This window comes from Cuculus canorus, chromosome 14, assembly GCF_017976375.1.
Source record: "Cuculus canorus isolate bCucCan1 chromosome 14, bCucCan1.pri, whole genome shotgun sequence".
Lineage (NCBI taxonomy): Eukaryota > Metazoa > Chordata > Aves > Cuculiformes > Cuculidae > Cuculus > Cuculus canorus.
Genome location: NC_071414.1, coordinates 17,918,506 through 17,939,553, shown reverse-complemented (window position 1 = coordinate 17,939,553; position 21,048 = coordinate 17,918,506). Strand labels below are relative to the sequence as shown.

At 51.8% G+C, this 21,048-nt stretch overlaps 1 protein-coding gene across 9 annotated transcripts in view; it reads left to right on the top strand.

Moving 5' to 3' along the window:
* The window catches only part of TCF7 (transcription factor 7), a 75,027-nt gene that overhangs the window by 43,390 nt on the left and 10,589 nt on the right, over positions 1–21,048 (top strand). For 6 of the 9 annotated variants that reach the window (XM_054079396.1, XM_054079399.1, XM_054079398.1 and 3 more), the window contains exons 4-10: positions 8,025–8,157; positions 11,349–11,439; positions 14,945–15,031; positions 16,855–16,965; positions 17,240–17,402; positions 17,612–17,719; positions 20,342–20,390. In XM_054079396.1, the coding sequence (XP_053935371.1) occupies positions 8,025–8,157; positions 11,349–11,439; positions 14,945–15,031; positions 16,855–16,965; positions 17,240–17,402; positions 17,612–17,719; positions 20,342–20,390 (742 nt within the window). The remainder of the gene's footprint in view (positions 1–8,024; positions 8,158–11,348; positions 11,440–14,944; positions 15,032–16,854; positions 16,966–17,239; positions 17,403–17,611; positions 17,720–20,341; positions 20,391–21,048) is intronic. The other 3 variants (XM_054079395.1, XM_054079394.1, XM_054079400.1) reach the window with 1 other exon arrangement.

The window sequence follows — 21,048 nt, the reverse complement described above, 5'->3', positions numbered from 1 at the left end:
TGTGGCAGCCCGTGCATGGGGTTCAGGGGGGTGTTTCTGTCCCCTCCTGAGGCAATGCAGCACTGAGAAGCTGCTTTCGGCATCCCAGCAGCATTTCCCGAGCAAGGCGAGCACTGGGCGAGGGGACTTTCTGCATGGTTGAGGACACTTCTGGAGTGAGGTGGCTCTTGTGCTGAATGTGACTGTGAACATTGGGCACTGATGCCAAAAAAGTTCGCTTTTGGGGGAGTTTCCTCTTTCTGGGATGAGGAGTAGTTGCCTCTGTGCTTGCCCCCTGTCATGGTATGAGGCGGCCTCTGGGAGGACTTTTGACCTTTATTTTTCCATGCCTTTTTTTTTCTGTTGTTTCATGAAGAACCTCCTACATCTTTCTCTTAGAAGATAAATACTTGAGAAGTGAAACGGCTCTTCCTGTGCCTGTAAGCGATGAAAAGCTTAGCTATTTCCCTTGCAGAGTTTAACTTAAAAATAATAACCATCATTGCTTAAAAACAGAAACCAGCAGCAGCACAAAAGATCACTGAGAACCTGTAAAAGGGTTTGAAGTTCTTTCCCTGTAGTTGTCCCCATCGTGTCTGGAGTGTGGCTGTCCCTCTGAGTGCCGGGGCAGGTAGGGTGTTAAACACTGGGGCATCTGTCCCCTGCTGCAGCGGGTCCTACTCCAGCGGAGTCCCCGAGCGCCGCTGTGATGCACATCCGAGTTGCAGTCAGCATCACCGGACTGGGTTTTGCCTCTAAGGTGAGCGCATCCTCTTCGATGTGCAAAGAGCAGCGCTGCTCAGGTGCCTCATTAGCAGTTTCAAAGCAGAGCAGGATTTTGAAGAAGCTGAAAGAAATCAGAGGGAAAAGGAAGAGTGGAAGGAATAACACTTCTTCAACCACAAGATGTAGAGTGCAGGGATAAAAACATGAGCACAGACAACGTTTGGATGAAAACCTGAGCATTGACAATGTTTGGAAAAAAAACCTGAACGTGGACAATGTTTGCTTATATCTGTGGTTTAGATCTTGAACCGATCAGCTCCTTACAGCAATTCATATGCAAAATTGATGCAAGCATTAATAGCTGCAAATTATTACTTTCCTCTTTGTTTGCTGCTCTAAGCACTCCCGGGCCAGCCAGAGCTGGGGTGCATGGGCCAGCGGGGCTCTTCTGCTCGTGGGAGATGTGGCTTTCTGGTCCCTGGAGCAACTCTGGATGGTGCTAAGAGTAAAGGCCAGATCAGCCCTCCGTGCTGCAGCCACGCTGGGTGACCCAGCAGGGGCCAAGAAATCGCTGCTGCTGCTAAAATTCGGCTTTACTGGAGGGGTACACGTCTGGGAAAGGGCAGCACCTGAGCGTGGGTGGCTTTAACTTTCCCTGTTTCCTTTCTGCTGCAGCAGCGGGCTGGGGTGATGTGACTGAAGCAAAAGTGAGAAAAGAGAAAAAAGCCTGCTGAGATGAGAAATGAGTCGACGTTGCCTTCACCCGCAGGCTGCCGAGGGCTCCAGCCCCGATGCTTGCAGTGAAAACAGTCCGCAGAGGGTATTTGGGGTGATCTTTTATCTCAGCATCTCCTGGTGCGACACCATGGGAAAATGGGGGATGAAGTTGTCTCCCGAACTGGGAGATGTTGTCAGAACCTGGAGGTACCCTGAAACTGTGCAGAGCTGGGTTTGGGTCACGGGCTGGAAGTGTTGCCCTCTGAGCCATCCCCAAAGCAGATACGATGCTATGGATGTACCTAATTTCCTTAATGATTTGCTAATTTGAATTAATTGTTGGATAAAGAGCGAAGTCCACATCCCCCTGGTAGCGGGTACCTTCCCCAGCAGCGGTGCGTGTTCAGTGCAGCCTGACCTTATACCTTTCTTTCTGTGGCACGATGACTAATTTTGCAGTGAAAAGGAATTAATTCCTCATTGAATCAGCAACAGCAAAACTTTGTAGGTTTTGTTTTTCATAGCTGGTGCCTCTACTCATCTCGCCTTCTCTGAGAAGTGACGTCAAAGCAAACATATTTGGGGTGACTTGGGGTCAGACTGCAGCCTGCGGCACTGTGTGCTGCTCCCAGGGTTCCCACTCTGGAGGCACCCGAGTGGGGCAGAGGAGCACAGAGATGTGCTTGGAGCTCACCCCATCCATGCCAGCTCTGAGCTGGCCCCCAGGGCTGCTCCCAGCAGCCGGACGCAGGGCACAGCTGGTGGCACGGGGCTCTCAGGCTGCTGAACTCCCGCTTTGCCATGGTGGTGACAGCCACCAGCGTGGCACAACCGCCAGCCCGAGCTCCTGTCCCTCAGCCAGGCCCCTCGCCCCACGCCAGCCGCTGCCAGGCTGGCCCACGGCTTTTTCGTTTCGCTATTTTTGGGGCCACCAGTGTGGGAAAATTTGAAAGTGATGTGAGTAATCTCGCCTCGCCACGGCTCGGCTCCCCGGCTCGGCTGGAAACCACAGCGCTTCCCTGGCCGCCGGCTCGTGTGCCGGGGTGCTTCATGCGGCTGTGCTGTGGGGGATGGATCCTGCACCTCCAGGGGTGCTTCCAGCCTCCCCTGGCCCAGGAGAATGCTGCCAAAGCATGGCCAGGAGTGATGGGGCCACCTTGCTCTGAGCATCACAGAGGGATTACAGGGCTTTCCTCTCCCTGCACACTCCTCTGCATCCATGGAGGGGCTGCTGGGATGGATGGTGGCTCCCACAATGCGGAGCTTTCCGGCAGGCTCATCCCTGCTTGGCTTGCTTTTGGGCTGACCACACGGATTCCAGCCCTCCGGGGTGTTGGCCGGTGCTTTTGCACCAGCGAGGTGTGCTTGGTGGCTGGGAGCTGTGCAAGGGGCAAGCAGCACCCCGTTATCCTTCACGGGGAACGCAGTACCCCTTGCGGTCACCTGCCAAAGGTGCTGGGCCCCAGCCGCACTGGTGCAGTGCGTGGTCCTGACAGTCTGTCCCTCTTCCCTGGCCTGCACCGTCCCCATGCACGTGGGATCCCCTTTGTGCGTGGATCCCCTATGTTGGGGGGCATCCCGGAGGGATTGAGGGCACCCTCAGCAAGTTTGCCAACAACACCAAGCTGTGCGGCGTGGTCGACACGCTGGAGGGAAGGGATGGCATCCAGAGGGGCCTGGGCAGGCTGGAGAGGTGGGTCTTTGTGAACCTCATGCAGTCCAGCAAGGCCAAGGGCAAGGTCCTGCGCCTGGAGCAATCCCAGCATAAACACGGGCTGGGTGGAGAATGGGTTGAGAGCAGCTCTCGGAGAAGGACTCGGGGTGATGGAGGATGAGAAGCTCAACATGAGCCGGCGATGTGTGCTCACAGCTCAGAAAGTGCCCTTTACTCTTCACCTTTAATGTATTAAACAGCTCACCGTGGTGCAGGTCGTGTACGTGGCCCCGAGTGCCTGGTGTGGGGACCGATCCTGGGTGCTTGGTGCAGCCATCAAGACATTTAACAAAACCTTTTCCACTGAATGGGACACCAAGTGTTGGCAGGGGCTGCTTTATTTTAGTTTTCAATTGTTGTCTACCAGAAAATGAATGAAAACCAATCCCATCCATAGGAGCAGCCCAGCGCTGGTGGGATGCTGGGATGCCCAGCAGCTTGGTGTGGCCACTGCTGCTCTCAGTTGTAGCCAGGAATAGTTTTCGCAGCTTACAACACATTCCCTTCTTTTATTTTGTTTGTTTCTTTTCCTAAACTGATTCAAGCAGAAAAAAAATCTTTACATTTTTTTTCTCATATATTCACAGAGCAAAAAACGCGAAGAGATTTGCCAGCCATGGGAATTTTTTTTTGATCATTTAACTCCAATTTTGACTTTTGACCTTCTGTGCTACATTTTGCTAGGATTAGCTTTAAACTTTAAAAGAAAATTCCTCGTTCAAGCCAGCAAAGTAAAACTGCTCGTTTTGAGCGTGTCACGACTAAATAGTCTTAAAAAAAACATGAGTCAAAATGCTCGCTAACACAAGGTGCTTTCCAGATAATGTTTGATTGCAATCTTCCGTCATTTCCTAATAAAACCCCTGCATTTTATTTAAAACTAAACTCATTTCTAGTTGTGAACAGCTGGCACCATGCTATATGGGGTTGGATATATCCATGAGGTTGGATAACCCCACGGCTGCCCACGTCCGAGGATGCTGCAGCCCAGCTGGGCACGTGTAAGGTAGGGTGGGAGCAAAGGCGAAGGATGCTGTGCCGGCTCCGGCACCTCGGAGCCAAGTACCACTGCAGCTCTGATCGTGAGGATGATCCTCCTGTGAAAGACCTGCTGGGTTTGTGTTTGCTCAGCGAAAGGAGAGGTTTCTAGCTAGCCTCGAGCTGCTATCGCAATCAGACACTCATGCGTGAGCAGTGAGGTCTCCTAATTTTGCTTTGCCAACAATTAGTCTTTCTTAATAATTAATGCCACGGCTTTTTCTCTTTGCTCATCCAATTACCTCTAGTTATTAAAGTCACTTCTTGGCTTCGAAGTGGCGGCTTCTTCCCTCCCAGTTTTTTTTCGTTTCATTCTTTTCAGGCAGGTTGGTGGGGGTGGGTCGATCCCGGCAGGGTGATGCGCTCTGGGGTCGGTGTGTGCACCAGCGCCAAGTGCCAGCACGAGGCATGTGGAGACTCACCACGGAGGTGGGCACTCAGGAGAGTGGTAATTTAACAAATCTGAGAGGGGAAAAAGGCCCTTTAGGCTTGCAAAACCTATTCTGCTGCTCTGTCCCCACTGGAAATACCATTCTGGTGTTGCTGTAAATGCACCTCTTCCTTTCTGTAGCGAGGTTGTGGCTGCACAGCTCGTTCCCCAACCTGCCCTCAAAGGGCTGTGCTGGGAGAGGTGAGACAGAGCTGTCCTCAGAGCCCTTTCTTGTGCCCCCAACAGCTGCTGACAGGCAGGAGGTGACCTGGGGTGACTTTGGTGACGCTGGGCATCAGCTGTGTTATTTCAGGTGGGTGGGTAGCCAGCAGCTCTGTCACCGCCGCTCCGAGCTCTATTGAGATGTGCCTTTGGGAAGGAGACTGTGAGATGCTTCACCCAACCACAGCATGTCCCCGTGACCACCACCACCCCGTGTCCTCCTGGGCGACCTGTGAGAGGGCAGCAAACCAACTGCCCTGATGTTCAATCAGTCTGCTCAGCAGAAAATATTTACCTCAGGTTAACTTTATGACATAAGGCATAGTCAGCTGGTTAGTTCTGGCTTTGAAACGCCTCTTCAAGGTTCATGTGCTGCAGCTGATGACAGAAACTAAATCTAAACCTTGTGGAAAAGAGGAATTGATACAATTTCTCTGGTGTGTAGAGTTCTATAAATGAGGTGTGATTTCACAGCAAAGATGCGCGTGCAGCAGCCACTGGGCATCTGGTGAAGACCAGGAGCTGTGGACAAGGCCATGGGCTGTGACCGTTGGCAGCTGCAGTGTTTCATAGAATCATAAATGGTTTGGGTTGGAAGGGACCTTAAAGCCCATCCAGTTCCACCCCTGCCATGGGCAGGGACACCTCCCACGGGATCAGGGGCTCCAAGCCCCATCCAACCTGGCCTGGAACCCCTCCAGGGATGGGGCAGTCACCCCTGCTCTGGGCAACCTGGGCCAGGGCCTCCCCACCCTCACAGGAAAACATTTTCACCAGGTCTCTGTGCAACGTTTCCTTCTTCCATTGGTCTGTTTGCTATTGGAGATAGGTTCCTGTAACAAACTCCCAGCTGGAGGAAGCGGGAGGGGGATGAATAGCCTCTTGCAGAAGTTTTTGCCACACCTTCCTCCTGAGCATCCACCCCACCAGCGTTCTGTGGCTTTAAAGAGTGGGAGAAGATTTTCAGCAAGGCAAGTGCACGTGTAGAAGTGATGTGGGGAAGGGCAGCTATTCTCACCGGTGCAACATCTTGTTTCCCATCTGAACTGATGGTAAATCTGAATAACTGGGCTGCGATCTATTTTACCACCAAGTTACCATGTTCTGCTTTGATGGGGAAGAAGGATAGTCCGTGCCTTTGCTGTAACCACATGTGCTTTGTGCTTTTCACTCTTGAGGTATCCTGTGGATCAGCATCAGGACTGTTCACTTGCCTTTGTAGTGGTGTGTGTCTTCCGTCACTGCTCTGAAAGCTGTTAGCAGTCGTCAGGCAGCAGGGCCGGCTGGTGGACGGTGCTGTGTTTTGGATCAGGCACTGTGGGAAGGAAAAATCTGCCCCACTTTGAGCAGCAGAAATGCTTAAGTCAAGGTTTTCAAAACAGCTCAGCATCGAGCTCGTTCTGCTCTGGTGTCATGATAAAATATACACGTAGAACTGCATGTCCTTGATTTAGACTTTCTGGCTCTTAAATAAGCTAAACCATAGCTAATTTTAGAAATATCACTGAAAAGCTGTTCTTCATCTCATTTCATGGGCAAGAATAGTAAAAGCCCAAAGCGGCAAATGTGTTTAACTAAGCCGGATCCAGCCCAGCACCGCTTTCGATGGGAAAACCACAGAGCCCGTGGCCCTGCTGCTGGACAGGAATGTCCGTACCACACCAGTTTGCGCTGGGGATGGGGGTTACATTCCCAGTATCATGCTGTATGCAGTAAATCTACACCTGGTAAGCGTCAGGAATTCAGGTTTTCATTAATTCTTAAATGCAAACCAGCATGCCTCTTGGGTTTTATTTGCATGAGCAAACCTTTGCGGGAGAGACGGATGTAAAGCAGCATCTCCATCGGTCTGTTTTGCTTTCCGCTTTATGGGTTTGCTCCTCAGAGCAGCAATGCAAAACACAGGACTTGCCCAAGGCTCTTGAGCTGCTGTACAAACATCACGGAGCAGCAGGGAGAGGTCCAGGATAGGACCTCTGGAGACATCGATTCCAGCTGCAGCACCTCCACCAAAGCCAGCTGGCGTTTTGTGCTCGCTCTGCCTGAGCAAAATCATTACCTGAGTGTAGAGCACCAGTGAATCAAGACCAGAGATCATAAGTGACTTGTCAGAAGTCATGCAGCAAATCATCTGTAGATGTCCTGGTGGGACACAAGAGGTCTGGCTAGCGATACGCAGCTCCCAGCCCCTGGAGGGCTCTCTTACCTGCTCTGTTCTCATTTTCTCCTTGTTTTTGGGATGTTCTCAGTCCTGTTTCTCTTTATGGATTTATCTGGGACAAATCCTAACATTCCACCACCAAGGCGAAGTCAGTTTGGGTTTAAAGGCAACCATGGGCGAAACCGGGCATGTAGGGAGCAGCTTGAGACGCTCGAGGCGAGGAGGCTGGCGGTAGACAGCAGTGTGTGTGTGTGTTTTCCTTACAGCTCTTTTGAACAGGTTCCCCTCTCTCTGCTCCGACACGCAGACGTACTCGCCATTGTGTTCACAAAAAAGCGCCTTTTACAAAGATGTTGGGCTCCGATGGCCTCGCCATGCTGTAGGCGGGAGTAGCTGCAAGAGAAGACTGGATTTTTCTTGTTTAAGTTTTCCTGGGTTTGTTGCATGCTCAGCAGTGTCTCAGCTCCCTCCTGACCTTCTCCCAGCATTGGAGCTTGGACCGAGAGGGGTTTCAGCCCAGGAGCTCACTGGTGACCACAACAGAGTTTTGAAGGCATTGCCCTCAGCATGGCTTGCGCCGCTTGAGAGCCCCGGTTAGGAAAGCCCAAGCGTGGCTTTCAGAGTGAATACGCAGGATGTGAAAGTCCAGATCTAGACCCTGTGGTAGCCCAAGGCAGAAAACAAGAGCACTGAATTGGGTAACGTGCTTGTAGCATTCATCCTGGAATAAAAGGTACTGGAAATGAGTGAAAAGAACTTCTGACTTTTGAAAACTTCATGTTGATCTGAGCTGGTTTCCAGCTACTCATACAGTCATCTCCAGGTGTTGGGAACTGCTTGGTTTCTGGATTTTTCCTGCAGGATGCTGCAGTGTTTATTTAAGTAGGGAAGGGCATTGTCTGCCTTGCCCTTGAGAGACACTGGGGACTCAGTAATTCCCAGCCTCACTTGTAATGGCAGAACTGCAAAGGGCACCGGCCCTCCTTGCTCATGGAGTTTGGTGACTTCTGAGCCCTCTCCCTCCTTGTGTCTTGCAGTCCAACAAAGTTCCCGTTGTGCAGCCATCGCATGGAGTCCACCCGCTCACCCCACTCATCCCTTACAGCAACGACCATTTCAGCCACGGCTCCCACTCACCCCACTTGCCCGCTGACATCAACCAGAAACAAGGTAATGGAACCAATGGGGACCTGTGTGGTGGGAAGGGGATGGTGTCAGAGACTGCTGGGACCAAGGTGGTCACCTTTCTGGTCCCAAATCAATGGGAAAAGTCAAAAGCTTGGGTCAAGTGGGGCATTGCTTAGCAGCAGGAGTTTGTTTAGCGTGTTGGCAATGCTTTATAGTCCTGGTCAAGAGGAGTTTGATATCAAAAGTGCCATCCCTGCTGATCAAGTGAGCTTAATTCTCCATGTAAGCTGTCCTCTAGCTTGAGGCAAGACCAGAGCCTGCAAGATGATGCGTAAGAGTCAACCAGAAAATGGAAAGTAATCTTTCCTTTGACTCATACCCAAACCTGTTGTCAGGTTGTCATTTTGAGAAAATAAATGCTTGAAACAGGAAATATTGTGACTAAATAGGATCGATGTCTGATAGCTGATAGGATTGTTATGTGTGTGTGTCCGTAGCCACACGTTATGTGGTTGTCACATGGTTTGGCTCTCTGGGTTTCTGTGTGAGTCCAGGACACAGCAGTCGACTGTGGAGGAAAGTACAGGAGGTAGAGGTTAACCCTGAACTGTAAAATATAGGTGTGTGCACAGGAGTTCACCCCAGCCTATCGCTTTTTGAGGTTTACAGGCAAGCTGAGTGTAAAATCAGGCTTTTCTCCGCCTTGCATTAGTGCAACAGAATCTTTCAACATCAGTTCAGATTACGCAGGTTTTTGCATAGATGTGGTCTTGGTTTGACATGAAAGCGAGCAAATTGACAGTTTGTTGTCAAAATACATTCGGGAAGGGGTTTGGGGTTCATCAGAGCCCCAGAAATCAGTGCAAAAATGGAGGCACAAAACCAGCTGCTTGCTTTGGGCAAATGCCTCCACCCAAGAGTGATGCAAACCGACCCAGAGACATCAGGTTCACTTCTAAAAGGATGGGGTATCGAGGGTGTGCTTGGCTGGAGGGCGTGCTGGTTATCCCTGGTCTGAACCCAGAGGCCACGTTCTGGACTCCTGGGGTGCTGATGGGGAGCATTTAGGTCTGGTGTAGCAGATACCCGGCCACATCCTGGTTTTCTTCCAGCCAGCACATTGCTTGTCAGCCACCAGAGCCTAATGAACTCAGCAGAAAAACATGAAGAGTTAACAAAATAAACCTATTAAAAGCTCAGCTAATGGCAGATTTCCGAATCTCAAGAGGGAGCGTGCAGATTTCTAAGTCTCCAGGGAAAGCGACTCGACACACCTTCCTTCACGCTGCCTTTGCAGATGCCTTGCAGATCACAAAAGCCCCTCACGGTGAGCCGCCTCCAGGGACTCACTGTTCGCCTGGAGAGCCTTAAGCAGTACAGGAACAGCTCACCCAAGGGATGAGCTGGTTTTATCTCTCTGTGGAGGCTACAGTCGGCACTGGAGTAGTGCCAAGAATTCATCTCTGCTGTGGGTCAGTAATTCTGGGAAGCCGTCCTCTGGCTGCGCACCCCTCTGCACCCTCAGTGCAGGCACTTTCCAGTCTTCCCTTTCCCATTTAGCTTATAGATGTATGTCGGAGGCAGGAGGAGTCCGTCCATCTCGGAGACCTCCCCAGGTTCTCTTTGTGGAGAGGTTCAGACCCTAATCCTCAGCTGGGACGTGCCTCCTATGCTCAGCTTTGCATGCCCCATCCCTGTGCTGCTGGAGCAAGGGTTTCCTTCCCCGTATATTCTGGATGTGTCCCATCTCTCTTTTCATCACTGAGATATCTCCCATTATCACCTGGTGTAAGCGCTTGAGAGTCACCATCGTACTCATTCTCCCAGCATCCCTTTAAAGTGTTTCACAGTAGCCCAAGGTCATGCAGACAAGGAAATACAGGTAGGATCTTCTGAGTCAGCGGCTGGTGCCCAACCACCGGGCCAGCGAGAATAACTTGTGCTCTGGCTTACACAACTGGTATCGTTGGAGGGTGAAATCTCAGGAAATCCTGGCAGCTGCCTGACGTGGATGCTGGGTTGGTTTGGCCTGCGTTGAGCTGTTGAGCACGGCTGCTGTTGTGTCCCACTTGAGCACGGCTGTAGGTAAATCTCATACTACACTGTATATTCCCTTTGGTTTGGTTATGTATTGATTTTAGCTAACTCAATAAGATGCTTGGAATCTGATGGTGTCATTCCTGATTAATAATCCATCTTTAATACACCTGGGAGAATAATCCAGACTTCTGAGTTTGCTTGTGACTAATCACTGATTTAGAAAATGTATTTATTGTCTGGGATAGCTGCTGGACAACTCTGCACAGGATTTTTTGTCTGGGGCTCATTAGCGGTCAGCGCAGAGCTGGTGCTTTACACTGCAAAGTCCTGCAGGCTTAGCTGGGTGCAGAGGTGATGCGGCGAGGATCCATCCCTGCCAGGGATCAGGCTCCGCATTACACGATGAGAGAGCATTGCTTCCCTCCAGTTTTCAGTGCAGGGATCAGCCAGAGGCTGCTTTTGCCAGCAGCGCCACGCTTGTCTGAGTCTCACCCACAGCCCTGGGCTCCGTGGGCTGGTTTTGAGTCTGAATAAAAACTGAGATGCCGTGGCTGCCTTCTCTAGCCGTGCTGCCTGTGCCAGCAGCTTTTTATTGCAGAGATTCCCCGTGTGGAGGGTGAATTCCCACCTGGCACCTTACCCACCTCCAGTGTTCTTTGGCACCCACAGAGCCCACAAAACAATTGCTTTGCAAAGGGACTCAAATTGATTAAAATCAAGATAACAGTGATGCCTGCTGGAGCATCTCCAGTGCCTGCTCCTGGAGCATCCTGGTGAGGACCGATAGGAAGGGAAGGTAGGAACGGCTTTAACCACCAGCTGTGCACCTGAGCAGGCTCTCTGGGAAGAGCAGAGGGTCCGTCAAATCCTTACCAAAGCAAGCTGCTGCCTGGCCCCAGAGTGGCACAGAGCAGGGATGATGCTTGTACAGGAGCAAGCTGCCATCCCCACCCAGTTAGATGAGTGTTTGTGATTCTGCAGCGATGTGGACAACCCACCACATCCCCACAGAATCAACCACAGCAAGAAAAAGGGCAGTTAAAATATCCTGCCGCTTGCAGACAGCTGTTTCACAGATATTCCCTGCTGCCCACAAGTGCCCACAGACGAAGCAGCCAGGGGTTTTGGAGCAGTCTGGCTCAGCTGGGCAGTGTGGGGCCAGATCCAACTCATCTCCTTTTCCCTTCTTCTAGGAGTGCACCGTCCTTCCCAGACCTCAGACATCCCAGGTTTCTACCCTCTCCCTCCCAGTGGAGTCGGACAGATCACGCCGTCGATGGGATGGTGAGTGTAGAGTGCTTGGCCCCACGGGGCCTCGCTCGGCCGCTCCATATGTGAACAATTGATTGAACAAACTGCGCGCAGCCGTTCTCCATAACCTCCACGGTGCTTTCCCCCACCTGCGTGCTTCATCCCTCCTGCGTGCTGTGTGATGGAGAGGGGAATTTAACCCTGGCTTAGAGATGGGGAGCACATTCATGGAGAGGCTCAAGGCTTTGCGGTGGCTGAGGCACTGCTGGAGTGGGGTTAAAGTCTGCCCAATTCCAAACCACCTCCTGCCTTACATCTACCTGCCTGTGCGGATTAGGAAACCCAGGGAGAGCTCCCTATCTATCCCTCCTAATCACACCAAAAGCCTCTCTTTTTGAGTAGGAGCTAATTTTCCCCCTCAGTGGGGTTTTTAGTACAAACAGGGCTTTCCTTGAGCGTGCTGCCGGTGTGGCGTAATCCAGTGGGATGCTCCATCCACCAAGCCATGGTGCCTCTGACACACAGAGACAAAATACACTGTGACAGAGACCAGCGAATGACCCCAGTCCCGGCAGCCCGGCCATGGCACAGCCGGCTCAGCAGCGCCCGCTGCCCCAGGAGGGACGGGGAAGGAGGCACCGTGAGCTGGAGCACTCCTGAAATGTCCTTCCTGCATGAGCCAGCCTCAAGGAGCATCCCACAAAGCACAGCCTGTTGGGAAACCTGCCCCCAGGACACAAGTTAAAAGTACACCGGTGTGTGCTCCGTGGTCATTGCCACCCAATTTTGTCACCAGGTCTGGCAGGCGATGCTGCGTGGGCATCAGCACTCTTCAGATTGATTTTTAATCGCAGTCAGTGATGCAGGGACCTTGCAGAGACTCACGGGGAGGCTGGTGGTGGCCAAGAGAGGAGGACAGTGCAAGGAGGACAACTGCGGGGGCAGGTAACCCAACCCTGCTGCTAGAAGTCCATCAGAGCCCACCAGATACAGGACTGTATTGCAGAATGGGAGAGGTGAAGCATATTAAAACATAAAGTAAAATGTTAGCTTTTGGGTTTGGGTTGTTTATGAATTTGTTGTTCCAGATATTTAACCACAAGGAGACAGAGGCTGAGGCCTTTGATATAGAGTTTGGCTTCAAAGAGATTACATTTTGCCTTCTGTGCTAAATCTGCTACTCTTGGGCGATGATTTAGCTCCTCATACGATGTGATTCATCCTCAGGAAAAACAAGTACTGGGGCGACATGAAAGAAAAAGTTGGGGTTGAGAAAGGACCCTGTTTGCCAAATGCCAGGGCCACGCTTGGAGTGGGATACTGTTCAGAGCAGCCCTGGGTGCGCAGAGCGGGGAAAGTCTGGTTTGCGCGAGGTTTTGCCGTTTATTTGGTGGCAGAGGGAGTTGGAATTGCTGAGAGCTGCTCCAGCATCTGCCGGGCTGGGCATCCTCAAGCAGCCTCGTCAGCAGAGCTCATTAGTGACTAAGAGAGCAGATAGGTAAAGCAACAAATGGCCCAGAGTGGAGAGCAGCATCTCAGACTGCGTGTGTCTAATGGAGCCTTTGCTCATCCACTTGCCTGCCCAAAATTTACAGGAAGAGCCCCAAAACTTCTTCTGGAGGGCCCAGGCCTCAGCTGAGGCTCAACATGTTGGTGAGGGTGGGTGCAGAAGCAGCAGCGTTGACCTCATGCAGGAGCAGTGGGCAGCAGGGGCTGCGGGCTGGGGATGCTCCGGCCAGGGATGCTCCCACGGGTACTGCCGAGCAGGGGCGGCCACATGTGGGAAGCAGCTTTTCCTCTGCGAGCTGTCGGGCAGGAGCTGGGCAGAAACAGGCTTTGTTCTCACCGGGTGCTTGGGGAGGAGGAGCTGCAATCTTTCTCTGTAATTAGCTGGGATAACAGTGGATAAAAGCCTCTGATAGTCCAGTCGAGTGAGTTTCACTCGCAGGAGCCTGGCAGCAAACATCGGCCAAGAGGCTGCAAACTGTGTTGCTCACCCAGTCCCTGGGCCGAGCAGCAGCGGTGCCCTCACAGCCCCTCCTCAGCCATCCCATGCCTTTTTTCCAAGCCACCCTTCATCATCGGATGATACAGGCTGGAATCATTCATTCCCAGCCATCAAGGACTGAATCTGCAATTGCATTAATTTGCATGTCAGAATCACTTTGGGTGAAGCCACAAGTGCCCGACTCCTTTTCTATCCCAGTATCTCAGCCTCTCCAGTAACGCATGTCACTTCTGGATTAGCTCCGAGTGTTTTCTCAGCCCTGAGGCAGCCGTGTTCAACTTCAAAGGTTGTTTCGGTAGCACTTGGCTGTTTGTTGGTGTGTTTATACCCACTGACATCTAAGGGGTGGGAGAGGGCTTCTGCCTGGCAGGGTGTAAACAGAGCTCCGCCACCTCGCCTGCCTTTTCTACAGCAGATTTTGGTCAAGCCGAGGCACAGCAGCCCCTTGAGCAGCAGCAACAGAAACCTCCTTCCTCCCCAGCCCAGCTCAAGGATGCTGTTGCTATTCCTCTTCGGGGCAGAAACTGTCTTTAGCCCTAAAAAATCCCTGGCATCCAGGAGTGCCTCTGCAGGCCACTGCACTTACTGATAAACAGGCACTTTTTGGCTTATTAGAGCTGAAAATAGCTGGTGCTGGTGTTAGGCACAGCCCTGTGCAGCCTGGCTGGAGGAGCAAGAGCATCTGCACAAGTTTAAGCACCCCATTGCATCCTCCTCCAGCATCTTGGTTTCCATGCGCAGTTTTAGGCTGGGAACATCTTCTGGCAGGTTTGAAGAACAAGGCAAGGTGTTTCTGAGCTGTTTCCTTATGAAAACAGGGTGGGGGTCCCTTCCTAGGAGCAACAAGGAACTTCATGCATAGTCGTTTTACTCTCTCAAAACTCGTTTTCAACTCCAGGTCTGGTACATGCCTGGTCCCCAGTGTGAAAAAACTTTCAAAAGAGATGTAGGATCAAGCTTTTGGCTTGGTTAAAGGTAATGAACATCCTTTCAGGGACGCACTGAGGAAAAGAGAGCATTTTTGAAGCACGTACAGGGGCAGAGCAGGTGCTTTCTTTCTGGACACCAGGCGGTTCCCGTGCTTGGGGATCCTCCCACTGCATCCCGCGACTGCGCAGCCTCTTGTGCATCACACAGAGAGACTTTCGCCAGGCTTTAGGTTTTTGGGTTAGTTTTTGGTTCAGTTTTTTGCTCTTTTAAACAACATCATCTGTGCAATAGCAACATCTCCTAATTTTTCAGCTCACGGCAACATTTTGCATTCTAACAGGATCAACTCAAAGCTGCCGTGTTACTCAACACCGGGGACAGAGGGGGGGTCAGAGTTGGATCCAGCCCTTGCAGGGAGACCCAGCTTGCCCCAAAATAAAGCCCAAGTCCCACATTGCCCCTTGAGCCCAGGCGACAACCCGAGTATCCCGCTAGGCAGAGCTCCTGGCGCATCGGTGCTATGTCCCCTTAGCAAAGGGTATCTTTAGGAAACACCACGTAGCGGTGGATACTTTATAGACTCTTTCTTCCCGATCCCAGGCAGAGCCAGTCTGTCTATCCGCTCCCGTCATGTGGATTTAGACAGCCGTATTCGTCAGCGCTTTCTGCTGGGGCTTCTTTCTCCAGGTGAGTATGAGCTGTGTGAGGCAGGGCAGCAGCTCAGCTGGTCTCACCGCTTGCAGTGTGTGCGGTAGGAGCTTGCAGCAGACCACGGCCGCCCAGGGATGGCCACGCACCTTCCCCGGGCGGCTGCAGGAAGAGAAGGAGCTTTCGGCAGTGCCTGGTCCAAAGAGCGGTCAGGGGAATATTGAGCATCCCGGGAGGATGCACAAGGATTTGGTTTTAATCGGCAGAAGTCTAAACAAAGCCAGAAACCTCTGCCTTCAGCCTAGCTTTGAGTAAAAGAGGTGAAATCCGTTGCTCGGGATTTTGCTCCTTGTCACTAACCCTAATCCTGAATATATCCGTAGCCCTAATCCCTGCCGCCACCACCACTGAGTTTTGCTCTACAGAGAGCGATCCTTTTCATGTGGTCTCAGCCTCAAAAGCAGGACAGGCAGCGATTTGCTGTCCTCCCACAGGTACAGCTCAGCCCTCTGAGATGTAAGCACAGCTCCTGCCTCCCCAGTCCCTCATCACTGCCCTGTGGCACAACTAACCTTAAATATCCTGTGGGTTGAGCCCCGCAGCACAGCCCTAGATCATTTGTACTGCAAGCTTATGGTCACCCAGGACAAATTTTGCCCTCTGTAAATATACCCAGATTCCAATGATGTCCAGTGAGCAAAACACATCCCCTGTGGATGGAAGTCACAGAGCCCAGCCCCTCCAGTGGCTCCAGCGAGGACAGCAGCACCACAGGGACACCCATGCTTGCTGCGTGTGCTCACGCACCAGCTTTTGCTTCTGCTTCGTGTTGTCCTGAAGAGCTGTTAGTGGAGGATTCCCACAGGAAAACCATGCAAACCCTTACCCATGCAAAAACCTCCATCCATGCAACCTTCGACCCATGCAAACCCTGGTCCCTGCAGCAGAGGTGAGGGAGTGCTGCCAGCTTTCCTGGCTCTCCTGCGCTCAACCTGGAAGGCGAAGGCCAGGGCGGAGCTGACAGTTCCCTGCAGAGACCCAACAGCCTCCCTGAGCCTGGTGCAGCAGCTCCTGCTCACAGGATTTTGGGGTGGATTTTGCAGCGCTGCTTCAGCTGAGAAAATACACCTGGTCAGATAAGGATCAGACTGTGCTGGTGGATTAAATTAAACAGCTTTTCTTTTTGTGCCAGCATATCTAATGAACACTTCATCTCCCATGGGCAATTCTGCCATCTCAAGGTGCAGTCATAAAGTGGCAAGCTTGGCAAAGCCGGCTGCGCTGGCTTCACCCTCTAAAACTTGAGAGAGAGCTAATGAAGCTTGAAAGCTAGTGAGACCTCTCGTGATCTCAGTCCCGTGTTGGTGGAGAACATTGCTTAGGCAAGGTGCACCTCCTACAGTTGCAGTTTGGTTCATGTTCAGACTTATGCTGTTTCTGTTAAAAGAAAGGTGCAGGGTGGTCCTAATCTCTCCCATCCAAAGCCTGCGTACAGTTTGTTATTCCTTTCTGCAGTGCAAAGAAGATATTGTAATAACAGAGACCGGAGTAGCTGAAATTGCTGGTTGAAAGCGCCCTTGATCTCGGTCAGGCTGGATCCTAGCGCAGGATGGTTTCCTCGTAGCGGCACCCGGATCCTTTCCATCCGCGTGCCTGCTGCCGGCGTGGTGGGGGTGACCCAGGGGTGGTGGGCACTGCCTGCCCCGCACCGGCCTGGAAGCACCCGCAGGTTCGCTTTCCATGTCGTCTGCTTCTGCCCCGTCAGAGTGCCATCTCGTGAGACGCGCCGCTCCCGCTGCCCGAGCATCCCAAGCATCCCCGGCGCAGCCCTCCCGGCACGGCTCATCTGCTCTCTGTTGCAGGTTCACTCACCCGCTGATGCTGGGCTCCGGCATGCACACCACCGGCATCCCGCACCCTGCCATCGTGCCCCACTCCGGCAAGCAAGAGATGGAGCACTATGACCGGAACATGTAAGTTGGGAGTGCCCGCACGGCTCCTCAGCAGCGTTAGCTCCTTAATGCCCGTTTCATTTATCCCTATTAACGTTGGCATGGGAGGAAGCTGGGTGAGCACCGAGCTCTGCCTGCATCAGGCAAAAGCGTGTGTCCAAGGTGCAGATCTTGCATCCCCCATCCGCTCATGTGTGGGTTTGGCATCGAGTCTTCTGCTGAGCTTTGGTGCCACCAAGCAGCCGGGCTCGAGGGTGGCTCTGACACTGACAGCTCGTCTTTTGGTCCACCAAAGGAAACCTCAACCAGAACCAAAGAGAGAGAAGGAAGCCAAGAAGCCCACTATCAAGAAGCCCCTGAACGCTTTCATGTTATATATGAAAGAAATGCGGGCGAAAGTCATTGCCGAATGCACCCTGAAGGAGAGCGCCGCCATCAACCAGATCTTGGGAAGGAGGGTAAGAGCACACAGGGCTCAGCACCATCATCCCAGGGCATCATCCCTGTCTTTTGCAGCTGCTCTTAAGCGTGTAACAAGCATCTGCTTTCAGAACTGGGTGCTCTTAACCTTTAAGCGTACGGTCTCAGGTGTGTGGGGTGGCTGTGGTGGGGTTGGGCTGAGAGAGGACATCAGGGCTACATTTCACACCCGTGCTTGTCCTTGCAGTGGCACGCGCTGTCCCGAGAGGAGCAGGCCAAATACTACGAACTGGCTCGCAAGGAACGGCAGCTGCACATGCAGCTCTACCCCGGCTGGTCTGCCAGAGACAACTACGTGAGTGGCTGCTGCGGGTCGGGCCCCCTCCCCATCGCATGGCCGGGACTGAGCTGGGGGGAAATGGCAACTGGTGTTGGCCAAACATCCCACCAAAAATGTGTTTTGGTTTCTATAGAGAGCTGACTTGCCTCTACACCTAAAATAGTGGCTCTGTTTGGAGCGGGCTGTGGTGGACTCTCGTTTGGAGAAGCAGGGGCAGCTCCTGGGCTGGCCAAAGGGACAAAGCTGCTTCACGGCTTGTGGTGGTAGGGCCAGCGCTTGAGAAGCCTCCAGGCTATTCCATGGCACATTTAAATGTTACTCTTAAAGCAAAAATCATTTCCTTTAGCTATATTAATCACTTCAGCGGCACTGTGTTAAACGGGGTTGCATAGGTGTAGCAGAGCCCCAGAAGCATGGGATACACTCTGGGTCTTTTCTAGTGGCTTTCTCAACTGTTTTGATCTCACATGCCTAACGAGCTCATTAGAGACCTGAAGCAAAGCACACCTAAGTCTTTAGATGTCTGTCTATCCACTCGAGGGCTCTGCCCTTTGATCTAAGGCTCCAGCAGTTCCCTCGCAGCCACTTTCTTTCCCCTGGGAGCCACACAGTAAGCACCCATCCAGCTCACCCTGACCCAAGCCCTCCTTCCAGAAAGCCCAAACTCCACCAACGGCAAGAAAACACCCTTAAACAGATCAAAAATAAAACAAAAAAAAAAAAGGAAATCAAAAGAAAGGAAAACAGAGGGCAGAGGTGATGCAGAAAAGCAGAGGTTACAGGAAGCCCCAGCCCGTGTGTCTCTGCAGCAGCACAGACATCGCTGCCTTCTTGCAAGTACAGACCAGGAGCTCAGTATCCATATGCAGTTTTGCAGGATCAGTGCTGGATGCTGCCACTCCGGAGTTGCTCTTAGGGACACCAAAGCAGCACCTGGGTTTCTCTAAGGGCAGCTCCGGAGGGCAGCAGGATTGGTGAGCAAACATCTGGAGGGCAGCAGCATCTGGCAAGCAAGGCACCATCTTCTTCCAAGACCAAGCACACCCTCCATGGGAATCTTAGTCCCGCAGCATCCTTCATCTTGGCAAGGGCTGGCTCCTTTCTCCAGAAGATAAAGCAGACAGTGGGCTCCAGCGGTGCTCCTTGGCTCTCCCAGCACGGCAAGCAGCTGCTTCGGGTCTTGTGCTCGTTGCAAGAGATGCTTTTCTGTTCAGAACTTGAGCAGGGAGGAGGAATGTAGGTCACTTCTGCAGCACGTGATGCTGATATCGGGCAGGAAATACAGTTGCTCCCACACTGAAGAAAAAGCTTACCGCAGCTTGGAGCGTTCCACCTTCACTCAAACCACAAGAAGTCATATAAAAAGTCACAGGTCAAAGGCAGCCCTGTGAGCTGCCTGCTCTACACAGGCCACGTTTGCTCTGGTGCTGCTGTGCCCTCGTTAATAAGCTCGTTAGGAGATAAGGAGAGTTATTGCCTATTGTGAATCAGAGGCAGTTTGGGGATAAAATTGGGTGTTCTTGCTAGTGAGAGAAGAAAACAGAAGAACGAGGAGCGAGTCCAGAGATGCAGAACTACTGAAATAGATAAGTATTATTAAAAAATAAAGTTGGGGGAGTTTCGTAAAACTTTCTTTTCTGTTTGAAATCAAGGATGCTCCCCTTGGTAACGCAATATAGAGCAATTTCTGTTCAGCTATAAGGCAGCACATTAAAGCGCATATTGGAAAGAGGGAAGATGCTAAAATGGGCCAAGTGCCTTTTAGAAATGTAAAGAGGGGGGAGGAATAAGAACAGGTCAGGAGGATCAGCTGTTGATCACACTGCCTCCGTTGAATGCAGTAGATTGTTTCTATTCATCTAGTTAATTCATTAAAGTGGTAATGGGTGGGATTTCCAGGTGAGATGCATCAGAGTGGACCAAGGAGGACTGGTAGGAGGTGGCAGAGGTGCCAAGCAGAGTGAGCACAGGAGCTGGGTTTGTTGTGGTTGGTTTGCATCCACTAATGTTTTCTCTTGTGCCTTCTTATGCCACCTGCAGTGTAAAGCAGAGTCTCAGCTGCACATGTAGTGTGGTTCTGGACTCCTAAAACAGGAGAGCAGTGTGTTGGCAAGAAGAACCTGCAGGTGCAGGATGGGGGGGTGGCGAGGACGTGGCTGCCAACTCCTCTGAGTTTCTGTTGCTGTTGCATTTCATGCAGAGTGGTTTTGGGATGAGGCAAAACACCAGTGGTGCCGGATCTGGGGATACTGGAAATGAGAGAAGGTACCTCCTGAGAGAAGGTACCTGCCCAGAGCAATTTGTGCCATGTAAAAGGCGTGTGTGCAAACACAGATTTAAGTGTTTGCTTTAAGAGTTGCTTCTGGGTTTCTTCTCGGGAGCAGCGGGCTGGGCAGCTGGGAAAGGAAAGGGCTGCCCATGTGCACAAAGCTGAGCAGGTGCCCTCGCGGTGATCCCCAGTTCATCTCTCACTGGAACAGCAGAGTTGACGGTGCCGTGGCTGTTGCAGCCGAAGCCCTGGCCGCTCACCCAGGCGGCTGCAGCCTTCCCCGCAGCCCAATCCAGCCCCAAAACCCCTGCACAGCACTCTTGGTCTCCTGGGAGCACAGACTAAATGGCTTTTCTTTGATTTCCTAGGGGAAAAAGAAGAGACGAACGCGGGAAAAGCAGCAAGATTCCAACTCAGGTAAATGCGTGCGGCTCGGTGGCTGTCCCTTCATTTCTGCTCAGAGGGGATAACCCAGAGGCAAAGCTGGTGTCGTGTTTTACTGTGGTTTCTTTTGTTTTCCTGAGTTTAACAAAAGAAATGTGCTGGGTTTTTTGAAGGTCAACATTTTTGTGACTTTTTCATAGACATGTTTGAATTAGAACTCGGGTAGTTCGTGAAAATGGAAAATGTGAGGTTTTGGCAAGTGTATAACTTCATATAAATAATCACTAAACTTTGTCCATTCAAAACATCCGGGGTGAACATATCCCCATCAGCCCTACAGATACTGTTAATTAAAGCAAACTCCTTTTGGAGTGGACCAAATGCAGAGACAGGATTGAAGATCAGCCGTGGGATGACCCCAGATTTGGGTTTCATTTCAAAGTAACCTAGAGTTCAGGCAAAGTGATATACAAACCAGTCCCAGCTGCCTCCTTGCCCCACACTGTTTATTAGAAAGAGCCCTTTTAATAGATTTCAGCGGGTCACATGCACATTCCCATCACCCGAGGCTATTCCTGCACTGGTTTTTGAAGTATTTCTACCATATCAGGAATAAATAATATCAGTACCACTGAATATTCATTATAAAACAAGAGCCTGTCCGTGCCCGCTGTGGCATCATGTGTACATG